The sequence below is a fragment of the Epinephelus fuscoguttatus genome, linkage group LG2 (genome assembly GCF_011397635.1).
Source record: "Epinephelus fuscoguttatus linkage group LG2, E.fuscoguttatus.final_Chr_v1".
Taxonomy (NCBI): Eukaryota; Metazoa; Chordata; class Actinopteri; order Perciformes; family Serranidae; genus Epinephelus; species Epinephelus fuscoguttatus.
Window position 1 is genome coordinate 33,250,874 of NC_064753.1, and position 25,927 is coordinate 33,276,800.

Below are 25,927 nucleotides of genomic sequence, written 5' to 3' on the forward strand. Positions count from 1 at the left end.
TGTCCTTTAGTGCCCATTTTCCTCTTTATGAATTTGGCACATCCGTCCAGAATAAATGTGAATAAAAGGACAAATAAAACAGCCCATTGTTTCTCTATCTGAATCACAAAAGATTTCTGAGTACGCGCTGACGTCACAGGTTGAATCCACCTGTGTTTCGGGGTGTGGTCAGAGATGACTGCAGGTATTAACCGCAAACGCACAGCTCAGGACGACACAATGAACCGTGGTGCTTAACGTTGAGGTTAGATAAGGCTGCTGTTTGTTCGTTTTTTAATTTCTCATCTTTTTTTTTTTTTTTTTTTTTTTTTTGCTGTCTGAGGAGTTTTTTCACACTTTTCATTCGCAGCCGGAGTTTGTTTTTTTCATTTTTATCTGTGTCATGATGCGGAGATTAGCTGCGGCGTGTCTCCTGCTGTCGCTTCTCAAAGGTAATTTACATTTCTTTACATACTGGCTTCGTGTTGCTTTGAAACAGTCGACTTAACTTGTTTATGAGCTGAAAGTTTGTCGAAATATCGATTAAAACTAACCGAACAGGAGGTATCAGTCACACGTTTAGCCTATGTGACACCATGACAGTCGGCCTGCTACACTGTGTATACTTGTCAGGATGAACCTAACATAGACAAACAATTTTGGGCTTTTACTTGTGTCTATTTGATTTTAAAATCTGTAGCCTATGATTTTTAAAGTCCTCCAGCTCAGTTTAAAGACCCACAGTCCACACTGAGGGGCACAGTATCTTCACAGGTTTCATCCCAGCTTCTGAATGTTTGGTTGGTAGTTTCACAGTAAGCCATTTCCTGTCTTTGTGCCACCTGTTTTTCTGGTTCTACCACTTTGAAATGAAAACCACGGCTGAGAGAAACCCTCACACACATTTTTTCAGGCTGACCACACTTTTCCTTCTTGACTTCTCTGGCAACATTAAAGTCCCACTAAATGGCCAGCTTCTTTCCCTGCACATGAGGAAGATGTATGTCTTGTTGCTCATATACACACACTACTGTTTGTGACAGAGTGTTTGTTTTCTCTGCCTGCCTGCAGTGTCGGTGTGTATTCAGGTGATTGTTCCTCAGCAGGAGCGCAGCACAGCTCTGTTTGCCTCAGTCACCCTCCGCTGCGACTACTCCACCTCTGCAAACCTTCAAGATGTTCTGGTCACCTGGAGGTACAAGTCCTTCTGCAAAGACCCCGTGCTGGAGTACTACTCCACAGGTAACACACAACACACACACACCAAAACACAGTAGAGGTCTCACTGTATACCGTCACTCCTCACTGAGCTGTGCTGCTGACATGAAACAGAGACATCATGCTCATATGAATGGTCTCATGTTTGCTCCAAATATTCATCACTGCCAGACGATAAACTTCCAATATGTAGTCAGCCTAATAATATAGCCTAATAATATAGCTGTAGTTGTGACGTGCATATATTTCTAAATTTTCAATCTATATTTCTTATTATTCTCACACTGCTTTCCAGTACACATTATTCTTGTGTATGTGACAAGTACAACCACGATTCCAAAAGAGTTGAGACGCTGGGTAAACATTTAGACAGAGCGCAATTATCTGCAAATATTTCTTGACCTACATTCATTTCTTTACAGTGCAAAGGCAAAATCTTAAAAAATACAATACAAAGATTCAGACTGAAGAACTTTGTTTTTTTGCTCGTTAGTATTTGTCTCGCCCCAAACATCTTTGAGGCTGCACTGACCTGTCCCAGCTCAAATTACTGCTCGAAACACATCTTTTTAAAACGGCTTTTAATGTGTGAATGATGTTGTGTGTATTTTATTGTAGTCTATTTTGTGATAGTTTTAAACCAGTGTAAAGCGTCTTTTAGTACTGTGAAAAGCGCTCTAGTCATAAAATGTATTAGTATTGTGATTATTCCTGGAAATACACACTCTTCCTGAATTTGCAACACCACCTTTATTTTTTAAACAACACTCAGTTAGCGTTTGGGGACTGAGTGCACAGGTGCATCAGCTATAGGTAAAGTTTTGAAAGTCAAATTATCTCAAGATTCACAAGCAAGCCCGCCAAATTATTCAAGATTTAAAGACTCCCTGTTTTGGAGAATTGGTCAAGATAAGCATCGTCATACAGGAAGCATCTTCAGGCTGGTGATGCAAACAAAGACTTCTCCAAATATTAACAAATTTAAGTTAGTGTGTTCAGTACTTTTTCAGAATCAGAATCAGAAATACTTTATTGATCCCCGCAGGAAACTTATGATTTTTTTTTTTACAGTTGCTCTGATGTAAAGAATAGAGAATTATAATAAGTAAGAACAAGAGTTTGAAATAAAAGTGTGTGATTTTGTTGCTCATGATTTTTATCGATTAGAATGTGATGATTTCTTTATCTGTATAAGTTTATTGGGATGATATCAGCCTGCGGTCTAAATTTCATGCAAATAGCTGCATTGGAAATATGTTTAATGAAAAAAATGTTGAACACTTATTTTCTCTGCAAATCATTGTGTTCTGTGTACGTTGCACAAGAGTCCCAACTTTTTTTTAGAATCTGTGTTGTAATAATAAATAATAATGATAAAATAATTTATACAGTACTCTTTAAAACAAAGTTTGGTTTGTTTAACCATGTAAAGCACGTCATGGAACAAAAACATTTCAGGACTGTCAGTCTAAGATTCATCCTCTGGATATTATGAACCCCTGAACAAAGTCAATCCATCCTGTATTTGTTGAGATATTTCATTCTCGACCAACGAATGGACCAAGCACAGAGGTATACAAAGAAGAAGGAGTAGATGTGGTCATCAAATGACTGGCAACACTGTCATTTTTTTGTTTTAATGGGAACTTTGGTTTTGCAGCGTACCAGTCTGCGCTACAGTTGGGACAGGACCCATCAAATGACTGTCCAGACCGTCAGCGGACGGTGCGCACAGTGATCCAGAAGAGAGGAAGCAACGAGCCGACACTGGGAGCAGAGTACCGTGAACGCAGGATCACCATCCAAAACAGTGAGTTCATGCAGACGCTGTTTGCCTCAGGCTCAACTCAGTAATGACAAGAATCGTTTTTGATAATATTTTGGGAGATTTTCCTCATTCTCTGTGAGAGTCAGAGAACAGAGGGCTTTATAAGTAAAACTGAATTGAAAAAGAACAAAACTGTGTCAGTGTCTTGAGACTAAATGTTGTTTTAAGAACCAAAGAACTCAAACACTTTATTATCCTCACTACTAATTATTTGGTTCATCTGTTATTTTGCCTGTTTAAACATGATAATTGAGCTGAAATTATCAGTCAAATAATCAATCAGTAGATCAACAAACTGAATCTGTAACAACTTCGATAACTGATTATTCATTTGAGGGGTTTTTTAATTGCTGGCTGTGGCCACTTCATTGCCAATGTTTGGTGGTTTTCTTGGTCCTCTAGTTAAATGAATATGTTTTTGTGTTTTGCATTGTTGGTCAGAGAAAGTAGAAATTCTGTTACTGATCTCTGGGAAATGATGACAGGCATTTTCCAGTATTTCCTGACATTTTATGAACTCAACATATCATTAATAATCACGAAAATAATCCACAGATTAATTGCTAATGCAAAAAATGAGGTGGACTCAAGCTAATGTTTTATTAGTTTTTTATTAGTTTTTAAATGTCTTAACGGTCTTGGGCCTTCTTATTTATCTGACCTGCTTTTACCATATCAACCCTCGCGGACCCTGAAGTCCTCTGGCACTGGCCTTTTAACCAAACCACAAGTTAGGACTAAAACACACGGGGAGGCGGCATTTAATTATTATGGCCCCCGCTTGTGGAACAGCCTGCCGGAGAACCTCAGAGCTGCAGAGACTGTTGATGTTTTTAAAAAGAGGCTCAAGACTCATGTTTTTAATCAGGCTTTTAACTGATCTCTGTATTTATCTATTTTAAATTCCTCTTATAACCGATTTATCCATCTATTATCTATTTTTTATTTATTTTTTATATTCTTACCCTTCCTCTTTTTACGTTCTTATCTCAAAATAGCTTCAGCAGTAACTTGACCGCTGTTTAATTGCAGTTGTGTTTGTGCGTGTGCAGAGGCAGACCTGGTGATCAGTGAGGTGATGTGGTGGGATAACGGGGTGTACTTCTGCTCTGTTGATGCTGCTGGAGACACCTCTGGAGACTCAGACAAAGAAGTCAAACTCATCGTTTATCGTAAGAAACAAAGAGGAAAAACATGGTCAAACACACACTCGCTGATTTTATTGTCGCCTCAAATAGTGCATTTCTATACTGTTGATCTGTTTGAACCTAAATGTGTGTGGCATTAAGGTTTGCTGTTATGAGCTATAATAAAATCAGAGACAAAAATCCAGATTTAAAAGATATTTTGCATCTGCTTGTACACCACAATAATCATGTCTCTTCCTCTCCTCTCTCAGACTGGTTAGTAGTGTTGTTCATCATCATCGGAGCCCTCCTCCTGATCATCCTCTTCTGTGTGTGCTGCTGCCAGTGCTGCCCTCAGAGATGCTGCTGCTATGTTCGCTGTCCCTGCTGCCCGCAGCAATGCTGCTGTCCGGAAAAAGGTACAGAGTAAAGCACCATTTAGAAATTCCATGACATCTATTGCATGGCTGTCCGTCCTGGACGAGGGATCTCTGCTCAGTTGCTCCTCCTGAGGTTTCTACTTTTTTTTTTTTTTTTTTTTAAGAGTTTTTCCTCATCCGCTGTGAGGATCCAAGGACAGAGGGAAGTCGTATGCTATAAAGTCCTCTGAGGCAAATTGTGATTGTGATAATGGGCTTTATAAATAAAATTAAAATCGAATTGAATAGGAAATCGTCCTTGCTGGAGCTTAAAGGATGCTCTGACTTCCAAGAAGTGGGAGTCGGATTTGGAGAAGTACTAAATTCATATCCAATTTTGTCAAAATTATGTGGAAGACAAACAACAGGACAACTTGGGAGAGAAAAAAATGTATATTTTGACCTTAATAGTTTCATCATTTAAGGGAAATAAAATTTCACAAAAATATTAGTAAAATGTCCACAAATTTTTATAAAATGTCTGAAAAAATATTAGTAAAAGGTCCACAATTTTTGTAATAAAATATCTGAAAAAATATTAGTAAAATGACAAAACACATGTTAGAAATAGTAGTAAAATGTCCAAAGAATATTTGTAAATTGTCTGAAAATATTATTAATGTATCTGCAAAACATTAAAAATAAAATGTCGGGAATATATTTGTAAAATGTCCAGAAAGAATTGATAAATTATCCAGAAAATATTAGTAAAATATTTAAAAAATATCAGTAAAATGTCTGAAATATAGTTGTCAAAATAAAATGTAAAAAAAAAATGTTCGAAAAATATGATGCAATGTATATATACAAAACACGATCTGTGTCTCCATCATATACGTTGAAATCATGTTAGGAAGGGATCTTCTAATGGCTAGTACAAACAGGAAATGATGCATTGGAAATCTCTCGGTGTGACGTATCCCACATTTGTTGTTTGTGAAATACAAGTCCTTAAAACCATGCCAGCCAGAGTGCAGAGAAACAGCCTGTGTACTCAGAGAAGAGAAATCCTTCCTGTATTGATAGATATGAGAGAATGTGCTGTGCTCCTCTTTCAGCTGTGATGCAGCATCGTATGATGAAGGAGGCTCAGAGGGCCATGGCTCCCTGGGCAGGAGGACAGCCAGTATATGTACCAATGACCCATGCCTCCTCCCAGATGAACCCGCTGCTCTACCCAGGTACACACACACACACACACACACACACACACACACACACACACACACTGTGGCATCCACAAATGTCTTTAAATAAATAACTTAATTTTGTTTTGATCCCTCCAGGATCTGTTTCAGGGAAGAGCATCCCTCTGAAGCCCATGCCCCTCCCTCCTCCTCAGTCCTCAGCTTACAGCATGCCCCCTCCCAGCGGTAACCACACTCCTGCCAACACCAATCACATGCTTGATTACCTGGAGAGCCAGGTGAGGGGGATGGACATGACCAGTCCCCTGCTGCAGGTACGTAACTGCTTACGTTCTCAAATGTGTTTATGTAAACAGAAGAGCATCAGATTGTTTTTGCCATATTATCATTTACAGCTGTTTATATGTAAACATTTACTGCCGCTGTTCCTGTTTGCTTTGTTGTAGTATTTTTACCTTCTTTTGGGGGTCAGACAGGATGTATATTCTGAGTTTTTAGAAGTAAAATATATATTTATATTGTTTAAATTGATGCGGAGCGCTGAGAATGCATTTTTTGAGTTTTTAAATGTGATTTAAAGGTACAGGTACACTATGTGAACATGCTCACCAGTGAAAGTGAAAGTAAAACCCAACGTCAGATTCACTCTTGTTTCACGATTGGCCTTGCTGTATTTGTGTTTTGACATTTTGGTGTTCTGGCACCTGGTTTTTGCCTTTTTTTATAAACCCCTGACCTCACCTGAGTGCTGCGGGGCTGTGTCCCAATAAACGTCAGGAACACACAAGATAAGAAGCTAAGAAAATACAGGAAATGGGCAGAGTAGGAAATACACTGCCACACACTTCTAGTGGGTCATAAGTGATGATTGTGGGGGATTACTGTTGTTTGAGTCTGTACATTGTTTTTTAGGAAAATTCTGCATAGTATGTATTTAAGTAACTCATCATTGTCAAGGCAGTAGATGAGTTGTGGTGGCCGATACACCGATAAGCTAAACCATCAAACCCATTGTAGGTCAAGTGAAAAATGTTGATCATCTTACGATACAGTCTTCTGTTTGGAAACTTTGGGTGCTGGCATTCATGTGGATGCCATACAGTACCCACCCAAGCACATTACTGACCAAGTACACCCCCCCCATGGCAACGGCACTCCCTGACGGCAGTAGCCTCCCTGGCAGGACATTGTGTTACGCCACACTGTAAAAACTGTACATGAATGGTCTGAGGAACGTGACAAAGAGCTCATGGTGTTGACCTGACCTCCAAATTAGCCAGGTCTCAATCTGATCAACCATCCATGAGACGTGCCAGTACACAAGAGGTATCAGACTTGGCTTTAACTTGTTGAGGCATTGACACAAGTTGGAGGCAGATCCTGTGAGTCCTGTGGGTGAGGTGGGGTACCAGCACATCCCAGGAATGCTCAAACCGATTTGGATATGGGGAATTTGCAGGCCAGATCAACACTCTTTTAGCTTTTGTCATGGCTCTCAGACAATTCATGAGCAGTTTTTGCAGTTTGGCATGACGCATTGTCCTGCAGGGGGGCCATTGCCATTGAGGAGTGCCGTTGACATGAGAGGGTGTGTAGTGGTGTAGGGGGTATACCCACCTCTTTTTCTGGGCATTGACAGTATACCCACCTATCAGCCAGAAACCCATTGGAATATGTAGCAGAGTATACCAACCTCCTCCTCTGTAATCTACCTGTGTACCTAGTAGTACACTCACCTCATCAGCTACCACTACACCACTGGTGGTGCATGTCAAGTGGCAGCTACATGAATGCCAGGACCCCAAGTTCCCCAGCAGAACATTGCATTGTAATGAGATGATCAATGATATTTACTTAACTTGTCAGTGGGCTCAATGTTTTGGCTGATTATGTAGAAGTCATGGCCGAGTTAGGGTTGGTTTATGCTCAATTAGAATTAGTTTGTAAGATCTTTTGACCAACCAAATCAGAAATCAGTTGTTCTCATTTGTATTTTCTTTTTCTTTTGCTGTCATCCTCCCATCATACCCAGCCACCTCCACCCCAGCACATGCAACAGATGCCACCTCCTCCCCAGCACATGCACCACTCGGTCCCATTTTCACCCGGCCCTCCCAGCATGATCTCTGCCCTTGATGACGGCCCCGCAGAGCGCCGCGGCATCACACTTCCACCCATCAGAGAGCCGGGTAGAATCCCACCTCCCGCACCCAAGACTCGCCCCCCGAGCTCCAGCGAGAGCAGCCGCAGCGGCTTTGGCCGTCGTGACGAGCGAGGAGCAGCGGGCAGGCGTTACCCCTCACCCACCCGGTCCAGAGGTGTTCCCAGGAGCTACAGTGAGGAGTCACTAGACGGACGGGGTCACAACCGGCCACATGTCGGCATGGACCGCCCCCGCTCTCGCTCCAGGGATGACCTGTTTGACAGCAGGTCCAGAGGAAACTACTCCCCTCCAGCATCACGGCGCACCGGGCGAGGATCCTGGAGCTCGGATGATGAGGGCAGCAGGAGAGGAGGAGGAGGGAGGAGAGGAGGTGGAGGCTGGGTTGACAAACCTCCCAGTTACACCGAGTACGAGCCTGGAAAGAAACCAGGAGGACGGAGGAATGAACACTACTCTGTAAGACACACGCTTCTTTAGTTGCCACACACTGATGCACTTACATCAGGACAAACGCACAAATAATCAAACATAAAGTCATTATTTAAAAAGCCTGAGTCACTAAAGTTAGTATGTCTCTCCAGCCTCGCAGTGGCACCAGTGTCGTCATCTGAGCCCTCCTGAACCTGTTTCAAAGAACGTGCACGCCTCACTAGAACTGGGAGCCTTGTTGTCTGGCTGCTGGTAAACTTTAATATGCCAACATTTTTATGTATTGAAATGAATCATGAGCCAACTGTGTTAGCACCATTTTGATAAGTGAAAAGCTCGGAGAAGGATTCGTAAAATTTTGGCATAATCTTTAAAGTGTGCAGGTGGTAAAGCAAATGTTTGATGTCCATAACGAAACCTATCTGGTAGCCTAAAAGTAGTTCGTTTTTTTTAGATACTGATGTAAGGAAACTATGCAAGTCTTCTGCTAAACAAATGTTTTTGAGATTTACCCCCCTCTGCTGGTTCATCATTGTAATAACAATCTTCTGAGTTGACTCAGACTAAAAGTCTCCTGTTAGATTATTCTTAAATGTCGATTTAAAGAATGTTTCTCCTCTTAAAACTTTATTTGTTTGACAGTAACATAGTTCATTCTTATAATTGATGAAGCCATAAATGTTCAGTGCAGAAGAAATAACTCTCAGGGCCGGTAAATATATGAATTACTATTGTTAGACCCACATAAATATGAAAAGACTCTTGTGAATGTTTGAATTAGCTTTTAGCTTTTTGTTATTTTTTTTGTAAATAGTTAACTGATATCTCCTGGATGTCTTGAAGTTACTGTAGTAGATTTGTTTTTACTAATGATTTTAAAGGTGTGCGCCAATATCATGGACACTTAGTGCTTATAAATAACTGTAAACAGTGTGTAAATAAATTTACAAGGTGTTGCTGATGTACGAAATTAATTAATATCAATAATGCCCAAAACTTGTTTTAATTTTTATATTACGGTTGTCAGCACAATCTGAGGATCTTATACGCTGTTACTTTTTTCTCTAATGTACAGCTCTGTTAATTTGTCTTATTTCTTTTCAACCCTTTCGGATGTACCCTGGTATATTTAGAAATACACACTGAACGAAGAAAAAAAACACTTACACGTGGAACCGAAGTTGACGACTTTGCCATTTATGTTTTTTTAAGGATTTTTATTTCTTTGTATTTTACACTGTACAGTCAGTTTGTGTTTATTAATTATATTGAAAATAAACCTTTTACGTTTTGGGTACAACAGAGCAGTTTATTGTTCTAATTTCCATTTAATTTTGACTTAATTGATAGTTTTTGAAGTTTTCCAAACACAGATAGTCTGTGTTGGCTCAGAAGTTGCATGTGAAGTTTACAGTATAGAAAATGTCATCACTGCACATGCAGCACAACATATTTTCTGAGACTTTGAGCCAAGAAATTGAAGGCTTTATTTCAAGTCAGTTTTATTTATAACGCCCAGTATCACAAATTACAATTCGCGTCGGAGGGCTTCACAACACAGGACATCCCTCTGTACTTGGACCCTAACAGCGATAAGGAAAAACTCCCCCCAAAAAACCTTAACATGGGGAAAAATGGTAGAAACCTCAGTAAGAGCAACGTTTCTCCGGTTTATGTCGCCACTCTGAGTTTTCTCAACAACAGCTAGCCTTAATTGATTATGATATTTTTTTCTTTCCTAAATATTCCATTTAACTTTTAAAAAGCAACTCAGGTGCTAAATATGTGCTTTGGCTGAGGCCCCTGTCAACATATGACCAAACCTATATCCCTCAGGCCTGAGTGACATAAGTAACCTGACACTTTGACACGTAGGTAGCCAACAGTATGTGCGGTGTAAAATGTACAATATTTATCTCTGAAATGTAGTGGAGTAGAAGTATAAAGTAGCATAAGTAAAGTACAAGTACCTTAAAATGTGTAGCCTAATTAAATAGGCCTACAGTGCTTGAGGAAGCCTAAATGTAGACTCACCTCCGTGTGTACCTAATAAACTGGCAGGGTATAATGTGTTCCTTTAGTATATAATAGTAGAATACTGGTATGTGTATTTAAAAGCTTCCAGTACTGCAGTTGGTGAAAAGAAGAATTACAATGGTAATTTGGTTAAACAGAAATTTGCTAGTTAAAATATTTGAAGTTAAAAGTATTTAATATTTAGACCACATTAGGTTTAGGTAGATGTAGGCCTACATGAGTAGAAAGTGGAGTAAATAATGTGTACAATACATAACTTTGAAAAAAATGGAGCTACATTGGTCATTTGGTTAATTAGAAATCAGCTGATTAAAACACATGAACAAACCCATTGATATTGAATTAAATTAGACTGCATTAGTTTAAGTAAATGTTCACAAATATGCCACGCAAAGTGTGCAAACAGTGATATTAGGTGATGAGAATACCCCCTGGAAATCGGATTTAGTTGCTCAAATATATACACATGCATCCTTTGCACATAATTCTTAAAAGTACTAGAGAAGGCAGATTTAATGAGTAGAATCCATAAAACATTCCACATTTATTTTCTTTATCTTATAAATTTCCAACTGTATGTGTGATCCCTATAGGAGTAAAATTATGTGTAATTAAAAGCTTCTAAAACTGCAGTACTTTGGTAAAAACAAGAATTACCTTGGTCATTTGGTTAATCTGCTAGTTAAAATATTCAAAGTAACATTTATTTAATATTTAATTATATAGGACTACATCAGGTTTAGGTAGATGAAGGCCTACCTAATAAAATGGCAACTTTGTGTATAATGAGTTGTTCCTAATATGAGTGGAAAATGGAGTAAATTATGTGTACGCTGCAGTAAACACATCAGTTGCCAGTTTATTAGGTACACCTACCTACAACTAAAGCAGTCTAATATAATCAACTTAATTTTTATTAATGTTAATGTACCCCTTAAAGTACTGAGTGACATCCATAAAACATTTCATATTTATTTTCTTTATCTAATAAATAAAATTAATAAATTGACAAACGTATGTTTTGTTCTGATGGGAGTAAAATTATGTGTAATTTAAAGCTTCTAATGCTGCAGTACTTTGGTAAAAAGAAGATTTACTTTGGTAATTTGGTTAATTAGAAGCCTGGTAGTTAAAAAACATTAATAAAAGTGATTAATAAATAGTAAAAGTATGAATAAAAGTTGAGAGCATGACAACAATGCTGACTCCAGACCAGCCGTTTGTTTGGTCCAACTGCGACTGTGCAGTAGAGTTCTGTTTGAGTCGCGCTCTGATGACGTCGCACGGAGAGGAGGTGCGGGTTTGCCACGTCGGTGTCTGTGCAACGCATTTACACTGTTGCTTCTGAAGCCCGGGGGCTAACTTTTCAAGCCATTTTTATGTGTCCACCCGGGGAGGAAGCGACCCCCCAGCATCGCCGGTGCCGTCGTAGCTCGTCGCCACAGCAGTGCAGCCGCGGATATTGAAGCTGGACGGCGGAGAAATGCTCGGTGCTGTCTGGACTCGTAGCCACACAACTGACTGATGCATCCTCGCTCACTTCACCCCCCCGTGTGTCGTGTGAGTAACGGAGCTGCTGGTTGTTGTTTTTTTTTTTTTTAAGAACTATCTTAGCTTTAAATCTCCAGGCTAGCCACTAGCTACAAGCTAACATCTCCGTATATGTATCTTAACGTCTTTGTCAAAGTGTGCTCACAAGTTTCCGCCGTGTACAAAATGACAACGCTGCTGCTGCTGCTGCTGCTGCCTGGTGTCATGGTTCAGACAGGCAGTTTCAGTGCATGTCTTAGCAAGTCTCTGCACACACAAAAAAACCTTCCTAACAAAGTGTGCTCCAAAAACAAGCCAACACTGTAAACACTTCAACTCAACATCTTATTAATTTTTAAAAACACTTCTCTCTCTTCTTCGTTGGTTTTTAAAAAACGGTGGATCAACTAGTCACACTACCACACTGTAAAAAAAAAAACTCCCTGCAAGTTCTGCAATCAAAACCTCTACTTCAGTAAAAGTACAGTATCAAAAGTAAAAGTACTCATTGTGCAAAAATGCTTCCTGTCAGTGTTTCTCTGTTACATATGATGTTTAAGGATTCATCTAACTACTGTAGATGTGTAAGATCCTTCATAATTTAACTCCTTTATGTAGTGTTGGATAGTTTAATCTCCAGCAGTGCATCATATTCTGTAAGATCATGACATGTTTGTGGCATTGTTGTCCTGTGAGAACCACTCATCTGTAAAAATGGTGTCGGCTTTGTGATTATGCATTTCTCTAAAGATTGTATTTAGCTAAAGACAGGTTTGCAGCAGTTTGAGATTTACATAATATAATAACTGTCTCAGATAATATAACTGTATTGCACAATTTATATTAATAGTTCCCATGACTCTTAAAGGATTGAAAACAGAGGGTGTTGTTGGTTTATAATTGAAATGCACAACCTTTTTATTAATGGACATATGTGTAAAAAGTCTTCTCAGGCAGTCGAGGAAAGCACGAGCAAAAGTACCCAGTATTGCTGCAACCCAAGCTGAAGAAGTGGCAGAGTTTTCTCAACACAGTTTCTCGCAAACGTTTGACACCAGCACACCTGGAGCTACATGGTTTTCGCTTGACAGGAAGGGGAGGAGAAATAGTAATCTGGAGTAGCTAAAGCTGTCCGACGAATGTAGTGCAGTCAGAAGTACAGGATTTACCTCTGATATGTGGTGGAGTGGAAGAATAGAGTAGCATAAAATGGAAATACTCAAGTAAAAATACCTTGAATTTGCACATAAGCACAGTAAGCGAGTAAATGTATGTCGGCCACTCCTTTTCAGCTCTTTATTTAAAGGACTTGTGTTTAGGGGAAAACTAGAAACGTGTTGCACTTCCACAAAATGGCAAAACACCGTCCTGCAATCCCTCCACTTGAGTCAATTTCTCTAGTTCACAGTTCCTGTTTTCACTTTTGACTCTCAACCGTAATTTTTGGTCCCTTGCGAGCACGTGTGTCTGTGTGTCAACGGCTGTTTCCTGTTGAAGATTCAGCTTTAATATTGTTTAATGTTGGAGCTATACACCGGCCCCAGAGCGTGCCGCAGTATCATCTCTATCATGGTTCGTATCAGCGTAAAGGAAATGTTGACACACACAGAGGTTGGATGTTATCTGGCTCTGGTTTGTGTTTCCTTTTAGGAGCCTATCACTGGCTGATGAAGTGGGGCGTTACTACCTTCTTTTTTTTTTAAACCCACTGAGCAGTGGTGATAAGATAAATTATACACTATGTAAATGGAGTTTAGTTACAGCTACACTGTGTCAGATTGAAATCCATTAATTTACTTTATAAATAGTTTCATTACAGATCAATCTGACATTTATTTTCTGGAAATTAATTTGTTATTTTCTCTCTTAAATGTCAGTCATAATTTCCCTGAGTCCAGGTGACACCTTAAATTGTCTGTTTTGGCCAATTAGACGTCCAAAAGCCAAAAAAATCCGGTTTAATGACAAATAAGATAATGAACACATGCATATACTCAGATCTAAGAAGCATGAACTAGAAATTGTTGGTCATTTTTGCCAAATGAATCGTTAACCAAGATCATTTCCAATTATTTTTATGTCAATTGAGTTATTGATTCCACTTCCACAATTTCTGATGTATTTGCGCTTTTTTAGATTAATCAGTAAGTCATCTGCTAGAAAATCTAAATTTTTGTTGATGGTGTGAGAATTGTTTGCTTTTCTTTGCCACATATTAAAGTAAACTGAATATTTCCATATGTTTTAGACGTTTGCTCAGATAAAACAAGTAATTTAAACAAGTCATGTTGGGCTATAATGGACATTTGAACTATTTCTAAACATTTTAGAGATAAAACAATTCATTGACGAACAAGAAAAAAGTCAGCAGATTAATTGATGATGATAATATCCTTTAGTTACAGTCGTCATTCTCAAAGATTGGAGCTTTAAAACATGTCACTGTGCAATTAAATCAATTTGCCAATAACAAACAAATAAATTAACCTATATTGACCTTGTAAACAACACATGACCGTAAAAGTGCTGAGAGAAGAAGAAAAATCACAAAGCACTTGATCTTTTCAATAAATTATTCATAACCTTCCACATCCGGAGTATTTGATTTTACATGTTTATGAGAAATGAAAATGCTTTGAGAGTGACACAAAGGCTACGTTAATAATACAGGGCTTGATGTTCAGTTCTGATCATTTCCCCAGATCACATCCATGTTTGAAGCGTCCCATATCCGTCATATCTTCCCTAAAATGCCTTACATGTAACCAATAACATCACACACATGCAGGGTGGAACAGCAACAACAGTGCCTTAATGCCTGTTACTTATGAAACAGGCATTAAGGCAAGCTTCATCAGGTGGGAGGTGACTGCCCATTGGTCCGAAGGGCCATTCCTCCATGACACTCTCCCAAATAGGAGCACATGGCTAATTATTATGCAGAATGACATCATCGGACCTCTCCACTATGAGATTGGTAACGGCTGGGGTAAGAACATCAGGGTAACAGGGGCAGAGTACGGTGGGTTAAGCCTTTGGCATAGTACAAAGGTCCCATGACGTATTTCAGTGTAAAAATTATCCATGTGCGCCCGTTTTGGAGAACGTGTAAGGTATTTCTGGAGCTATAAGTGTTTGTTTTCAGGATGACAGGCTGTCATACAAAAGGGATTTCAGTCCACTAGGTAACTAGAGGTGTGGGTGCGGCCGGAAGAGGAGTCAGGAGTGGCGGCACAGCGATGTAGAGGGTCTCACAGAGGAGCGGTTCCTCCACAACCTTAGGATGTTCAGGGCTACATTGCAATATCTCTGTCTGTGACAACGCTGTCACGGCAGGACTTAAAATTTAGGTGATTGTGTGGCAGTTGGGCTCTGTTGGCTGGCAACCGTGGCAGCCCTACGGCTGCGGTGACCCTCTGTAGTTTCAATAGGCTGCTCTGACACTGTATGTGGAGTGACCTGATCTTGTGCAGGGAAGTATGACGTGGAAAAAACGTGAATGTATGAGCAAAACACATGTTCTCACAGCGGTCGCATGACCAGTGACTGGATATGTATCGGATGTAGGACCACAAAAAAAATCAGATCTATGTTACACAATAGCAAAAATCAGATTTGTGTCAAATTTGCTTGTGTTGTGAACGTAGCCAAAACAAGAACTCAGTGGTCTTTGTCTGAACAGCTGGTTTGACATGTCGTAGCAGGAGACGTTCAGGTGTAATCAATATAACAACATAATTAATGGCTGCATTCCAGTTTGGCGTGTCAACAGTATTGTGCATGCTGGCTCACAGGCATACCTCGGTTGAGACGAGCATCGTTAATGTTATTGTCATTGGTTACACCTGCCATGAGTTAAAATGCGGGCTGTGAAAAAGTCTATTATTAGCAGTGTTTATGAATTATACAAGCAGTGATACATCTGTACCTGTAGCTGGGAGCTGAGACAAGGTTCAGGTGTCTTCTTCAGGTAGTGTTTTGGCTGGCAGGGTGTCCATTTCAGTATTTGACAGTTGCAGTGAGCACAGTGAAATTATTTTGTCTAAAGTGTCTACTGACAGCTCTAGCACTGATGTAAATGCCTCAAAAGAAATGATAGCAATCGAATGACTACTCCTCATCAGTCATTTCGTGTAGACACACGCACAGACTTTGTCACTGACTCTGCAAACACCTCCAGGAGATAGTTACCCAACATTAGTTTAAAGCAGGCAGGCTGCATATAGACAGTTCTGATACTTGGGGTAGTGACGGCTCTGTGTTGCCACCAGAAAGACTTTGGGATGGCTTTACTGATCTGGTAGCAGTGGTGAAAAGTGGAGCTGTTTCGATGAAATGAAACCTGCGGGGAGGAATACCAATGTACTCTGAGTCAGTTTATTAAGTAAACCTAGTTAAACTAATGCAGACGAATTCACCAGTCCTGCAGCGAACCGTACTGTCATGAATGTTACAATGTTTAGTTCATGTTTAAACTGTTTCAGAGAGGAGTGGATTCAACTTTAGGGGCTGTATTACTTAAACTGAGAGGTGTGTCTATTATTTTGTCCACCCCATTTGTAACAATGCAAGGCTAAATGTCAAAAACACCTGTCAGAGTAATGCAGAACAGTTAAACAGCACAACAAACCAAACCCTAAAAAGGACCTTTAAACATCAAACCATATTAAAACCATGTCAGCAGAACTTGTTTTATGTAATCAACAGTTCAAAACCCAAATAAATTCAGTATACTGTCACTGATGGCCAAGAAAACCATCAAGTATTTGTAATTGCTATTCAATATTAGGTCTTGAAACTCCTTAAATAGTCTTAAATTTGAATTTCCAAGGTATTATACACAACAAACATTTAATTTAATCTCATTTGCCCATCTTTTACTTTATTTTTTATCAAACTAAGTCAAGGTTTTCTGCTTGAAAGTCCACATTTCTGATGTTACAGATCTCTAAACCTTCTATAGTCCTACATAAAACCCATCTGCACTGAACCACACATGTACTTGCAATGCTTAAATAAGATAAAGATGATTTGCCCAAAAATCACTCTTAAATTTGGTTTAAAATGATCTTGAAAAGGTCTTAAAATCATTGAATTTAAGTGTCTGGTACCTGTAGGCACTTGTGTGTTAAAATATTGACAGCCTCTGCTAAAGTCACAAAGTAATCCACTTTTAAAGCATTGAAATAAAGAAAAAAAACTTTCTGAAAATTCAGAGTGCCTTTGTAGCTTAATGGTTACACTGCGTGCCACATAACCACAATGTTGCCTGTCTTGCATGTCATACCCTACTTTCTCGTGCTCCCCCTTTTTCCTGTCTGCCATCTCACTGTCAACTGTTCATGAAAAGCAAAAATGCCCAAAAAAATAATCTTAGAAAAGAGCAGAGGCTATTTCATGCAGCAGATGCCATGTATTTAATTAGTGCATGTGTGTTTTCAGGATCTCATCTTTAAAGTAAACTTATCATACAACAAAATGTGTCAGGATATGAGCGGCTCACTGCCTCCGCTGAATAATTTCCTGGGGAAAACCTTGGCAGGTTTGTGAGGGTTGAAGTGTGCCACTGACATAGTTTATGTCACGATGACATGTCACTTCTTTCACCTAAAGCAGGTTCGATAGAGGCTGATCAAAGCAGTGCCAAACAGGCTGATGGTTTGGCATCAGTGACATCTTTTTTTGGCTCTTATTTACTCATTAACAACAATGATGATAGAATGTATTTGGTGTTTCGGGCAGATCTCTTACCTGACACCCAGTATGTTAGTGTTGTTGTATGTAGCAGGGACATTACAAGTCTTTAAAAAAACTACAGTGAATCACACTCCTTGTATAGAACAGTCAAACATATGGTTTTAAAGATGATTGTTGACAGTCATGACTAATTTCCCCTCTCAGATTGCTAATGACAACATCCAATTTGTAATAACGTTAAATGGCAAATAAACTTGATGGAGATGGTAAAAAAAATTCAGCTTATTGAAAAACTGGAGCATCTGCGCCGGTCTCTAATAATCCTCCCCTGATTAACTTCACTACTGTTTACTTATCACATGTGTAAGGTAAAGCAAACACCCTGGGACAGAGCTATAGTCTAACTATACTTGATTTGACTCCAGGGAGCAGTAGTGATGTTGATTACGCCTCAGGTTTGTTGGTTTTTACTTTTTTAAAACTTGACCACACTTGTATCTGTTTACTTTCCTCATTTTGACTCGATCTCATCTGGTTTGTTTCCCTCTGCAGTGGCCTGGCTGTACATGGTGGCTCATTGAGGAGAAGGGGAGGAGTCCCGGCAGCTGTTGGTTGGTGGGCGGTGTCCGTGGTTGCCACCGTAACTGGCGACCATGCCAGGAGGTCGCAGGGGGCCCAGCAGACAGCAGCTAAGTCGCTCTGCTCTGCCGTCCCTGCAGACTCTGGTTGGAGGCAACCTCGGCAATGGTACAGGCCTCAGGAACAGGTGAGTGTACAGGATGTATTTATCACCATTATTTGAAAAGAGATTCATCCCGAGCCTTGTTGGTACTTGTGCTCTTACTGGGAATCCCCATTGGAGGCGAGACGTTAGCACGACGTGAGTGGCATGTAAGCTTCCTGTTATCCAAACCACACTGACGCCGTCTTCCGTAAATGTCTCAGCTGTCTGTCAGCAGCTCCAAGAAAGTGAACAGCGCTAACCTGCCTTCACCTTCTGATTGACTCCAGAAATATATTGAACCAAATAATTTTCACGTCGACTCTATGTGAAGAAATCTATCAATTCATTAATTTTATTTTCCTGCCCACCATAGCGAGTGAGGGGAATCGGCCTGTTGTGAAACAGGCAAGCTCACGGACAGACTGATCAATCAGTGTAGGTACACTCAATAAATTTAAAACATGTATACAGCAGGATATTTGTGTGATTAAACAGCTGTCTATGCCGATTACGCTTTACTAAATGCGACAAAAATAGAATTGAAGGTTAAAAAATGTGGGGAATGTCCGCAAGATGGTCAGTGCACAAAGTTAATATGCACTGAAACATTAAGTAAAATGTGAGCATATGTGTTACGTAAGACGCGCGAGTGACACTTCTAAAAGGCTCTCTGTGGGGATTGGCCGCTCCAGGCAACATTCGCGAAGTAGGTAGATGGAGTAGGTGAGATGTGACGCAAACATTCTGCATCACAGTTTTTCTATTTATGTTTTCTGTGTCTTCTCTCAGGAGCAGTAACTCGGTGGGTCTGTCTGCGCCCCCTCTCTCGGCCCTCATCACCCCGGAGCCGGTCCGCCACTCGAGAATCCCCGAGCTGCCGTTGGACAGCAGCCTGTTGTTTGAGTTCCTGCTCTTTCTCTATTTGCTGGTGGCCTTGTTTGTCCAGTACATAAACATCTACAGGACAGTGTGGTGGTATCCGTACAGTCATCCTGCTGCCTCTACCTCTCTTGTAAGAACTCATACACACACCAAACACACACCATCACACCATCAGCTCTGACGTTTCTGGCAAATTGAAATCATAACTTTTTTTCTTTCTAAGTGTGAAAGTGGAAAAAACAAACTTGATTCCCGCACTGAACCTTTGATATCTAAAACAGTAATGTTTTAAAAATGTGAATTGGTTAGTATTTAAAATATTAAGAAATGAAACTGGATTATAAAAATTCCAGTATAAGCATTTTTTTCTTTCTATGCCTCCACACTGGCAGCCACCAGCCTTGGGCAGAGGCGTTGTGTTTTCAGGTTGTCTACCTGTCTGTCCATCCATACTATTTGAATACTCGATGTCACAGGAATATATTTAAATTTGGCACAAACGCCCACTTGGACTCAAGGATGAAATGATAAGATTTTAGTTGGTAGAGGTCAAAGGTCACTGTGACCTCACAAAACATGTTTTTGGCCATGACTTAAGAATAATCTGCTACTTTTGACAAAAAAAGGATAAATTGGTGGTGATGACCTTTTATATCCAATAGGTCAAAGGTCGACTTCACTGTGACATCATAATGTTCTGCAAAAACATTACAAACACTTTTCTGGCCATTATGCAACACCATAATTCAGGAACTAGGGATGTCCCAATCGAGTGTCTTTGTCCCCAGTCCCGGTCTGAGTCATTCAGTGTTGAGTATCTGCTGAGACGGAGTCCCGATCAGACCCTTATGTTTTTTTAAATCTTTTTTTGATAAAACAATAAAATATAAAATAACAAACCTCTCCGTCCCTTAAAGAGAGTATTTGCCAGCGTTTGTTGCTTTGATGCAGCCTTTGCCTCAGTTACCTGAATGAACTGAATTACATTTAGTTTTTCAATTTCATCGTCTGTACGTCTTTTGTGCAGATTACATGAATAAATTACACTTGTGGAGCTTTTGTTGCGTTTGCAGTTGCGTAGTGAGTGTCTGTGGTGAATCACCATGCACCACAGATTAGAAGCAAAACACAAGAGACTGTCACACTGAGCTGAAATGAAACAAGCGCTCATAATTTAGGTAAATAACATAAGTAAACAGTCTCATACTGCATTATGCTGTCGTTTATGGTGTGGCTCAGCCCTTGCTCTTACACACACACACTGTGTGGAGAGACAGACAGACAGCAGAGAGTTAGAGAGATGATGACGGCTGGACTCGTTGCAGTGCTGTGCATGAAAAGCTTCACAAGTAAAAACACCCGAGTGACCGCTGAGGTAAAACAAAAGATCAAATCCAGCTCTATATAGCTCAGTTTAGCCGATCCTGATTTTTTTATTGGCTAGGTTCAGGTCTAACTTGACATGTACAGTTAAGAAAGTCTCCATGGAAAACTAACGATAGCGTCTTTATTTTCTCTTTCTCAACAGAACTTTCATCTAATGGACTACCACCTGGCGATCTTCATCACAGTCATGTTGGCTAGGAGGCTTGTTTGGACAATAGTTTCAGAGGTAAACCCTCAGACCTGTACATGCAATTAGCAAACACATTTTAGTACACAGAGCCCCCGTAGGAATCAATCCCCACTGATGTCCATCTGGTAACTGTGAGCGATTCTGTGTCGTCCAGGTGTCTCAGAGCAGCGGCGGATCTCTGCTCCGTTATGTGGTTCTGATCGCAGCTCGGCTCAGCCTGCTGACCATGTGTGGCTGGGTGCTCTGCTGGACGCTGGTCAACCTCTGCAAGAACCACTCTGTGCTCAACCTCCTCTTCCTGGGATACCCGTAAGTCTCTGATGCCCCCGACCCTCACTCTCCAAAGGGCAGGCTGTGCATGTGCACGTTGACAGTGTTTATACCTTTTTTCTATCTGTTCTGATTGGTCTCACTTTGGGATGCAATGACCGTTGTTCACACCTGATGTGTACTGTACCAGAGTACTCATGAACCATACTCGAGTACAAATCAGGTTCCGTTCTTGGGTAAGGTATACAGTGTTCACACTGATCAAATGAACTGGATTTTGGGGTTAAGTGTACTCTGATCCAGGCTCGGGTCCCTGACATGAAAGCCTCCTAAAAAATTTTAATTTGATTTAGGCCACCACACATCTTTACTTTTTCCCCCCAAACTAATAGTTCAGGTCATTCTCAGTAATGCAGAGTTGCTGTTATAGTGAGCATGTTGCTGTTTTTGTTTTATGTGGGTGTTAATGGAAATGGAAGTGGAAGCTGACACACCCTTCCCTTAATGTTGCTCATTTTAAATATGCATGATGTTTTCACATCAGACATCTTCCTCTTCATTCTGCCATCATTTGAAACTAAAACTTTCTGCTCTGCTCTTTTGTCCTCGCTTGCTCACCGCCCTCCTTCCATGTCAGATTTGGCGTGTATGTCCCGCTTTGCTGTTTCCATCAGGAGGGAGGGAAAAGCCAAACGGCACCAGCCGACTGCGATTACCCCGCCGACCACCAGCAGACTGACCTCGCAGAAACCCCGTTCTTTCGGCCACGTGACTTCCTCTTCCTGTTGCGAGAGAACCTCAGAGAGCAGTTTTCCAGCCCTCCGCACATGCCCACGCACACCTGCCCACCACACACACACTCACACACACCGGAGTTGATTCGAACAGAGGTGGAGGAGCTGAAGAGTGACTTCAACCGGCGCATAAAAGAAGTGCTGTTCAACTCGCTGTTCAGTGCTTACTACGTAGCCTTCCTGCCGCTCTGCTTCGTTAAGGTTGGTATCTGTCATTTAATTTACATTTTTTTATTCACGCATGTTTTTTCCACTCAGTTTTCATGCCTCCATCTCTTCCATCACTTTATTTCCCTTCTCGTTGCCTGGTTTCGTGTTTATTTTAAGGTAAATTAACCTCTCCTTTCACTTTACTCCAACAGAGCACCCAGTACTATGACATGCGCTGGTCATGTGAACACCTGATTATGGTGTGGATCAATGCGTTTGTCATGCTGATGAGTCAGCTGCTGCCCCCCAGCTACTGTGACCTGCTTCATCGCTCGGCAGCTCACCTGGGCCGCTGGCAAAAACTGGAGCACGGCTCGTACAGCAACGCACCTCAGCATGTGTGAGTGGTGCTTTGTGCACACATCAGTACACACACACAGGTTTAAATATGACTCTGTTAGGGGTTTGTGTGTAACTGTGGTGTTATTGTATTTTGCAGGTGGTCAGAAAGTACCATTTGGCCTCAGGGGGTGTTGGTACGACACAGTCGTTCTCTGTATAAGGCAGTCGGACCCTATAATGTCGCTCTGCCCTCTGATGTTTCCCATGCAAGGTTTTATGTGAGTACATGTCCTTTATATCATAGTAACAGTGGATGTGACCTGTAAATTGAGACACTGAGATGAGGGTGGATGAAATTATAAGCAGTCCCTCCAGGATTTTGCAGGCTCTTTTTGGGATTGTGGCGGCCTAAAGTGATTTTATAGCAGCTTCTCTGAAAAAATTGTGATGCATGTTGCTATGTTGGTAGGCATTTTTTACAATGAAATGGCAGGAGCAAGTAAAAATGACAGAAAGAGCCTGTTATTATTATGAGCATTCAGTGATCCACACAGAATTATAATCTATTTATGAATGTAGATCTCCATGAGCCGGTCTCCTCTTGCACTCTCTGCCTGGTTAGCAGTGTCTAACGTCTGATAAAGGCCATTCAATGGTCCCAACAAACTCACACCAACAGGCAGAACTCTCATAAACCACGTCAGTAACCGTTAGGTCAGTGTTTCTCAACTGCTTCAGCCACAGGGTGCAGATTTCTCCATGGTTGTTTGTTCAAGGTCCATATAGTTCAATGTATTCAGCGTCATACTTGCGTTTGGCCATGTCATTGGGCTGGTTTTCTGTCTCTTGTCATGTAGCTGTCTGTTAGTTACTCACTCTACAGTAGGAAACAGCACTTAAAAGTAAAAGCTCTGCGCTGGAAATTCACTGCACTTCGAAATAAAGTGTGTTTTTAATGCACGTCACATGCAGTCCATTCAGAATGGACCTGGGACCCACTTTTGGACCAGGACCCCCCAGTTGGGAACCACTGTGTTAGGTAACATTAGCAGTATGATGCTATTTAATAGCCCTGTCACTGTGTGTGTGGTGAAGCCAGCAGTAGTCTCATAACTAACCCGCTGCGCACAGCTCTATTAGATTGAATGAAATTAGATTTTTTTTTTTTTTTAAATCGTCAAATTTGCTGTAAATTTGCAGGGATCTGGAAAAAAATGCAAAGTGGTGCAAAATTCACAGTGATTGGCTGAATAAGGCTCAACAAGGAGTTGATTAAGGACACCGTTACAGTATAATACAACAAACTACACAGCTGTAGAACTGGCTCCCTGCAACCTATGAAAATGTAAAATCCACCACCTCACCTGGAGTAAAGATCACCCCTGCTAACATCAGCAGAAATGTAAACTGAATATGAACGTGAATATAATGACACCATGCAGACAATTTGAGTCCAGTTATCTCCTCTCTCTCTGTCTCTAATTCTCTGTCCCTCTCTGTCTCATGTTTCCTGTCATCTTTCATCTTTCTTGTGTCTATATTTGGCTTAAAATGCCACAAAGATAGTTTTTGCATACTGGGGCTTTTAGCTGCATCTCGTGGTGTTCCTGAAGTCAAGTCAGATTTATTTCTATAGCACATTTAACCGAAGTGCTTCGCTATATATTTGCCAAAAAAAAACCCAGGTCAACAGAGCAGACAACAAAGTCATGCATATACCAAGGAGAAACCAAAATAAAATTGATGGGAAGTGCAAAAACAAAGTCTTAGAGGTGCTGTCAACCAATCCCGCACACTAATGCAACTGGGCTGGACAGCCACAAAAAGGTTCACAGGCTGAGATCAATTAAAAAAAATGTCAGTTTATTTAGGACAAAAGTGCTCAAAGTGGAAATAATAATAATAATAATAATAATAATAATAATAAAAAGTGAATAAAAACAGCAGCAAATGTTTCAGTCCTTGACTATCATCAGTGCAAAGACAAGTAAACAGTTATTTTGAGAGGCTAATTATTGTTGGCAATTCAAGTACATTCAAAAGCCAAAGAATAAAGGTGGGCCTTGAGCTGTGCTTTGAACGACTCAGCAGAGGGGACAGATCTGATGTGGCAGGGCAGTTTGCCACACACTCAGTTGTCATTAAGATAATACATATATTTCTAGACTAGTATTAAAGTTTCTTTTTAATTTACACAACAACCATTTGTGCATCAGTGACTCTGATTAGAGTAATTTTGAAGCTCTGCCCGTCTGTCTGCTCTTCCAAAACAGTCTGTTTCACACAGACAAGTTACAGGTCTGGTCTGCCTGTCTAACTCTGTATTATATAATGGTTTGCAAGTGTACAGTGTGTCCCTGCGCATTACATATTTCTATCTTTTGCCCTCTATACACACTGTCATTTATTCCCTAATCTTCTCTTCCTGTCTGCTGGTCTTCCAGTTCCTGTTCCACAAGCCATTGCGGATCCTGAACCTGCTGATCTGGATCGAGTCCAGCGTGGTTTTGTACCAGTTATACTCTCTGCTGCGCTCCGAGCGCTGGAACCACACTTTGTCTCTGGGCCTTATTCTCTTCTGCAACTACTATGTCCTTTTTAAACTGCTGCGAGATCGCATTGTGCTTGGCAAAGCCTACTCCTACCCCCTGTCCTCCAACAGTCTGGGGCTCAAGTCGCAGTAAAGGCTCGGCACAGCGAGACTTCACCTATGAACTCTGGACGTGGAGGCGAGCCGGGTGGAGGTCTGGTAAAGTGGAGGACCGGAGAGGTTGATCAGAGCGTTCACGCCTGGAGGCTAAGGGACAGACTGTGAACTCATAATGGTGTTTTGATACGGTTCTATTTTTAATGCAATGTTTATATATACCTATTTAAAAGAATATTTTTATTTTGTATACTATTTCGAGTTACGCCGGGCATTACCACGCTGACGACATTAGCATGTTGTGTTATGTTGTTGCTAGGCGACAAGGAAGTCAGGGAATGCCAGGAGGTGACTTTCACCAAAGATATTTTAAGTGCAGTTGGCCAATCACAGAGCGGAGTTGGCCTCTGGCAGTCGGTTAAACCAGACGTGCGATTCAGAGCAGTGGAAGGAGTTGTGCCTGAGATGCTGATTGGACCGTTCCGCTTCAACCCAGAGGCCCTTAAAGTGAAAATCAAGAATCAGTAAAACTAATGCAGCTCTTTTGAGTAGCAGGGTGCAAACACAGTCACTGCCCTAAACTATCTTCAGCGTGTTTTCAACTGTAATTTTTTTTTTTTTTTTTTTTTAAAGCGGAAGTTCAACTTTTTGGGAAGTCAGCTGAATCTGTCCATCAAATATCAGGCTGCAGCATGCAGACAGATAGCTTAACGTTAGCATAAAGACTGGGAAAGAGGAAATAGCTCTGCTCTGTCCAGTGATATCAAAATCTAGTACCTCTAAAACTCCCGAATTAACACGTAATGCCACATTTGTTTAATTAGAATAGAAAAATTAAAGTGTAAAAATTTCAGTTTACTGTTAAACAGGGGGTTACATGTTGGATTATTTTTGGCTCTGGGCAGTTGCCAGGCATCCACGGAGACTGCAGTAAGTTTCTGTGCCTGGTAAAGAAATGGTCCCCCT

The 25,927-nt window shown here is 40.7% G+C and overlaps 2 protein-coding genes across 2 annotated transcripts; both read left to right on the plus strand.

The window, feature by feature from the left end:
* Nucleotides 1-214: 214 nt before the first annotated feature.
* LOC125903660 (immunoglobulin-like domain-containing receptor 1) lies at nt 215-9,616 on the plus strand. Its single transcript, XM_049600717.1, has 9 exons — nt 215-431; nt 1,051-1,221; nt 2,858-3,007; nt 4,078-4,197; nt 4,425-4,571; nt 5,630-5,752; nt 5,858-6,033; nt 7,752-8,339; nt 8,465-9,616. Exons 1-9 carry the CDS (start codon nt 383-385, stop codon nt 8,492-8,494), a joined length of 1,554 nt encoding a protein of 517 aa, XP_049456674.1. The 5' UTR covers nt 215-382; the 3' UTR covers nt 8,495-9,616.
* Nucleotides 9,617-11,629: 2,013 nt separating this feature from the next.
* Nucleotides 11,630-25,590, plus strand: tmem39a (transmembrane protein 39A). The gene is made up of 9 exons (XM_049600729.1): nt 11,630-11,909; nt 18,129-18,342; nt 19,090-19,312; nt 20,711-20,794; nt 20,913-21,067; nt 21,666-22,023; nt 22,185-22,372; nt 22,472-22,592; nt 24,759-25,590. The coding sequence occupies exons 2-9, from the start codon at nt 18,230-18,232 to the stop codon at nt 24,996-24,998; spliced, it is 1,482 nt and encodes a 493-aa protein (XP_049456686.1). The 5' UTR covers nt 11,630-11,909; nt 18,129-18,229; the 3' UTR covers nt 24,999-25,590.
* The last annotated feature ends 337 nt before the right edge of the window (nt 25,591-25,927 follow it).

Bases quoted from the DNA above. Each gene is read 5' to 3' on its own strand.
- LOC125903660 (XM_049600717.1), top strand. From the start codon at position 383: ATGATGCGGAGATTAGCTGCGGCGTGTCTCCTGCTGTCGCTTCTCAAA. The intron at 4,572-5,629 runs GTACAGAGTAAA...CTCCTCTTTCAG, and splicing joins ATGCTGCTGTCCGGAAAAAG to CTGTGATGCAGCATCGTATG. The intron at 8,340-8,464 runs GTAAGACACACG...ATGTCTCTCCAG, and splicing joins GGAGGAATGAACACTACTCT to CCTCGCAGTGGCACCAGTGT.
- tmem39a (XM_049600729.1), top strand. From the start codon at position 18,230: ATGCCAGGAGGTCGCAGGGGGCCCAGCAGACAGCAGCTAAGTCGCTCT. The intron at 20,795-20,912 runs GTAAACCCTCAG...TGTGTCGTCCAG, and splicing joins TTTGGACAATAGTTTCAGAG to GTGTCTCAGAGCAGCGGCGG. The intron at 22,373-22,471 runs GTGAGTGGTGCT...TGTATTTTGCAG, and splicing joins AGCAACGCACCTCAGCATGT to GTGGTCAGAAAGTACCATTT.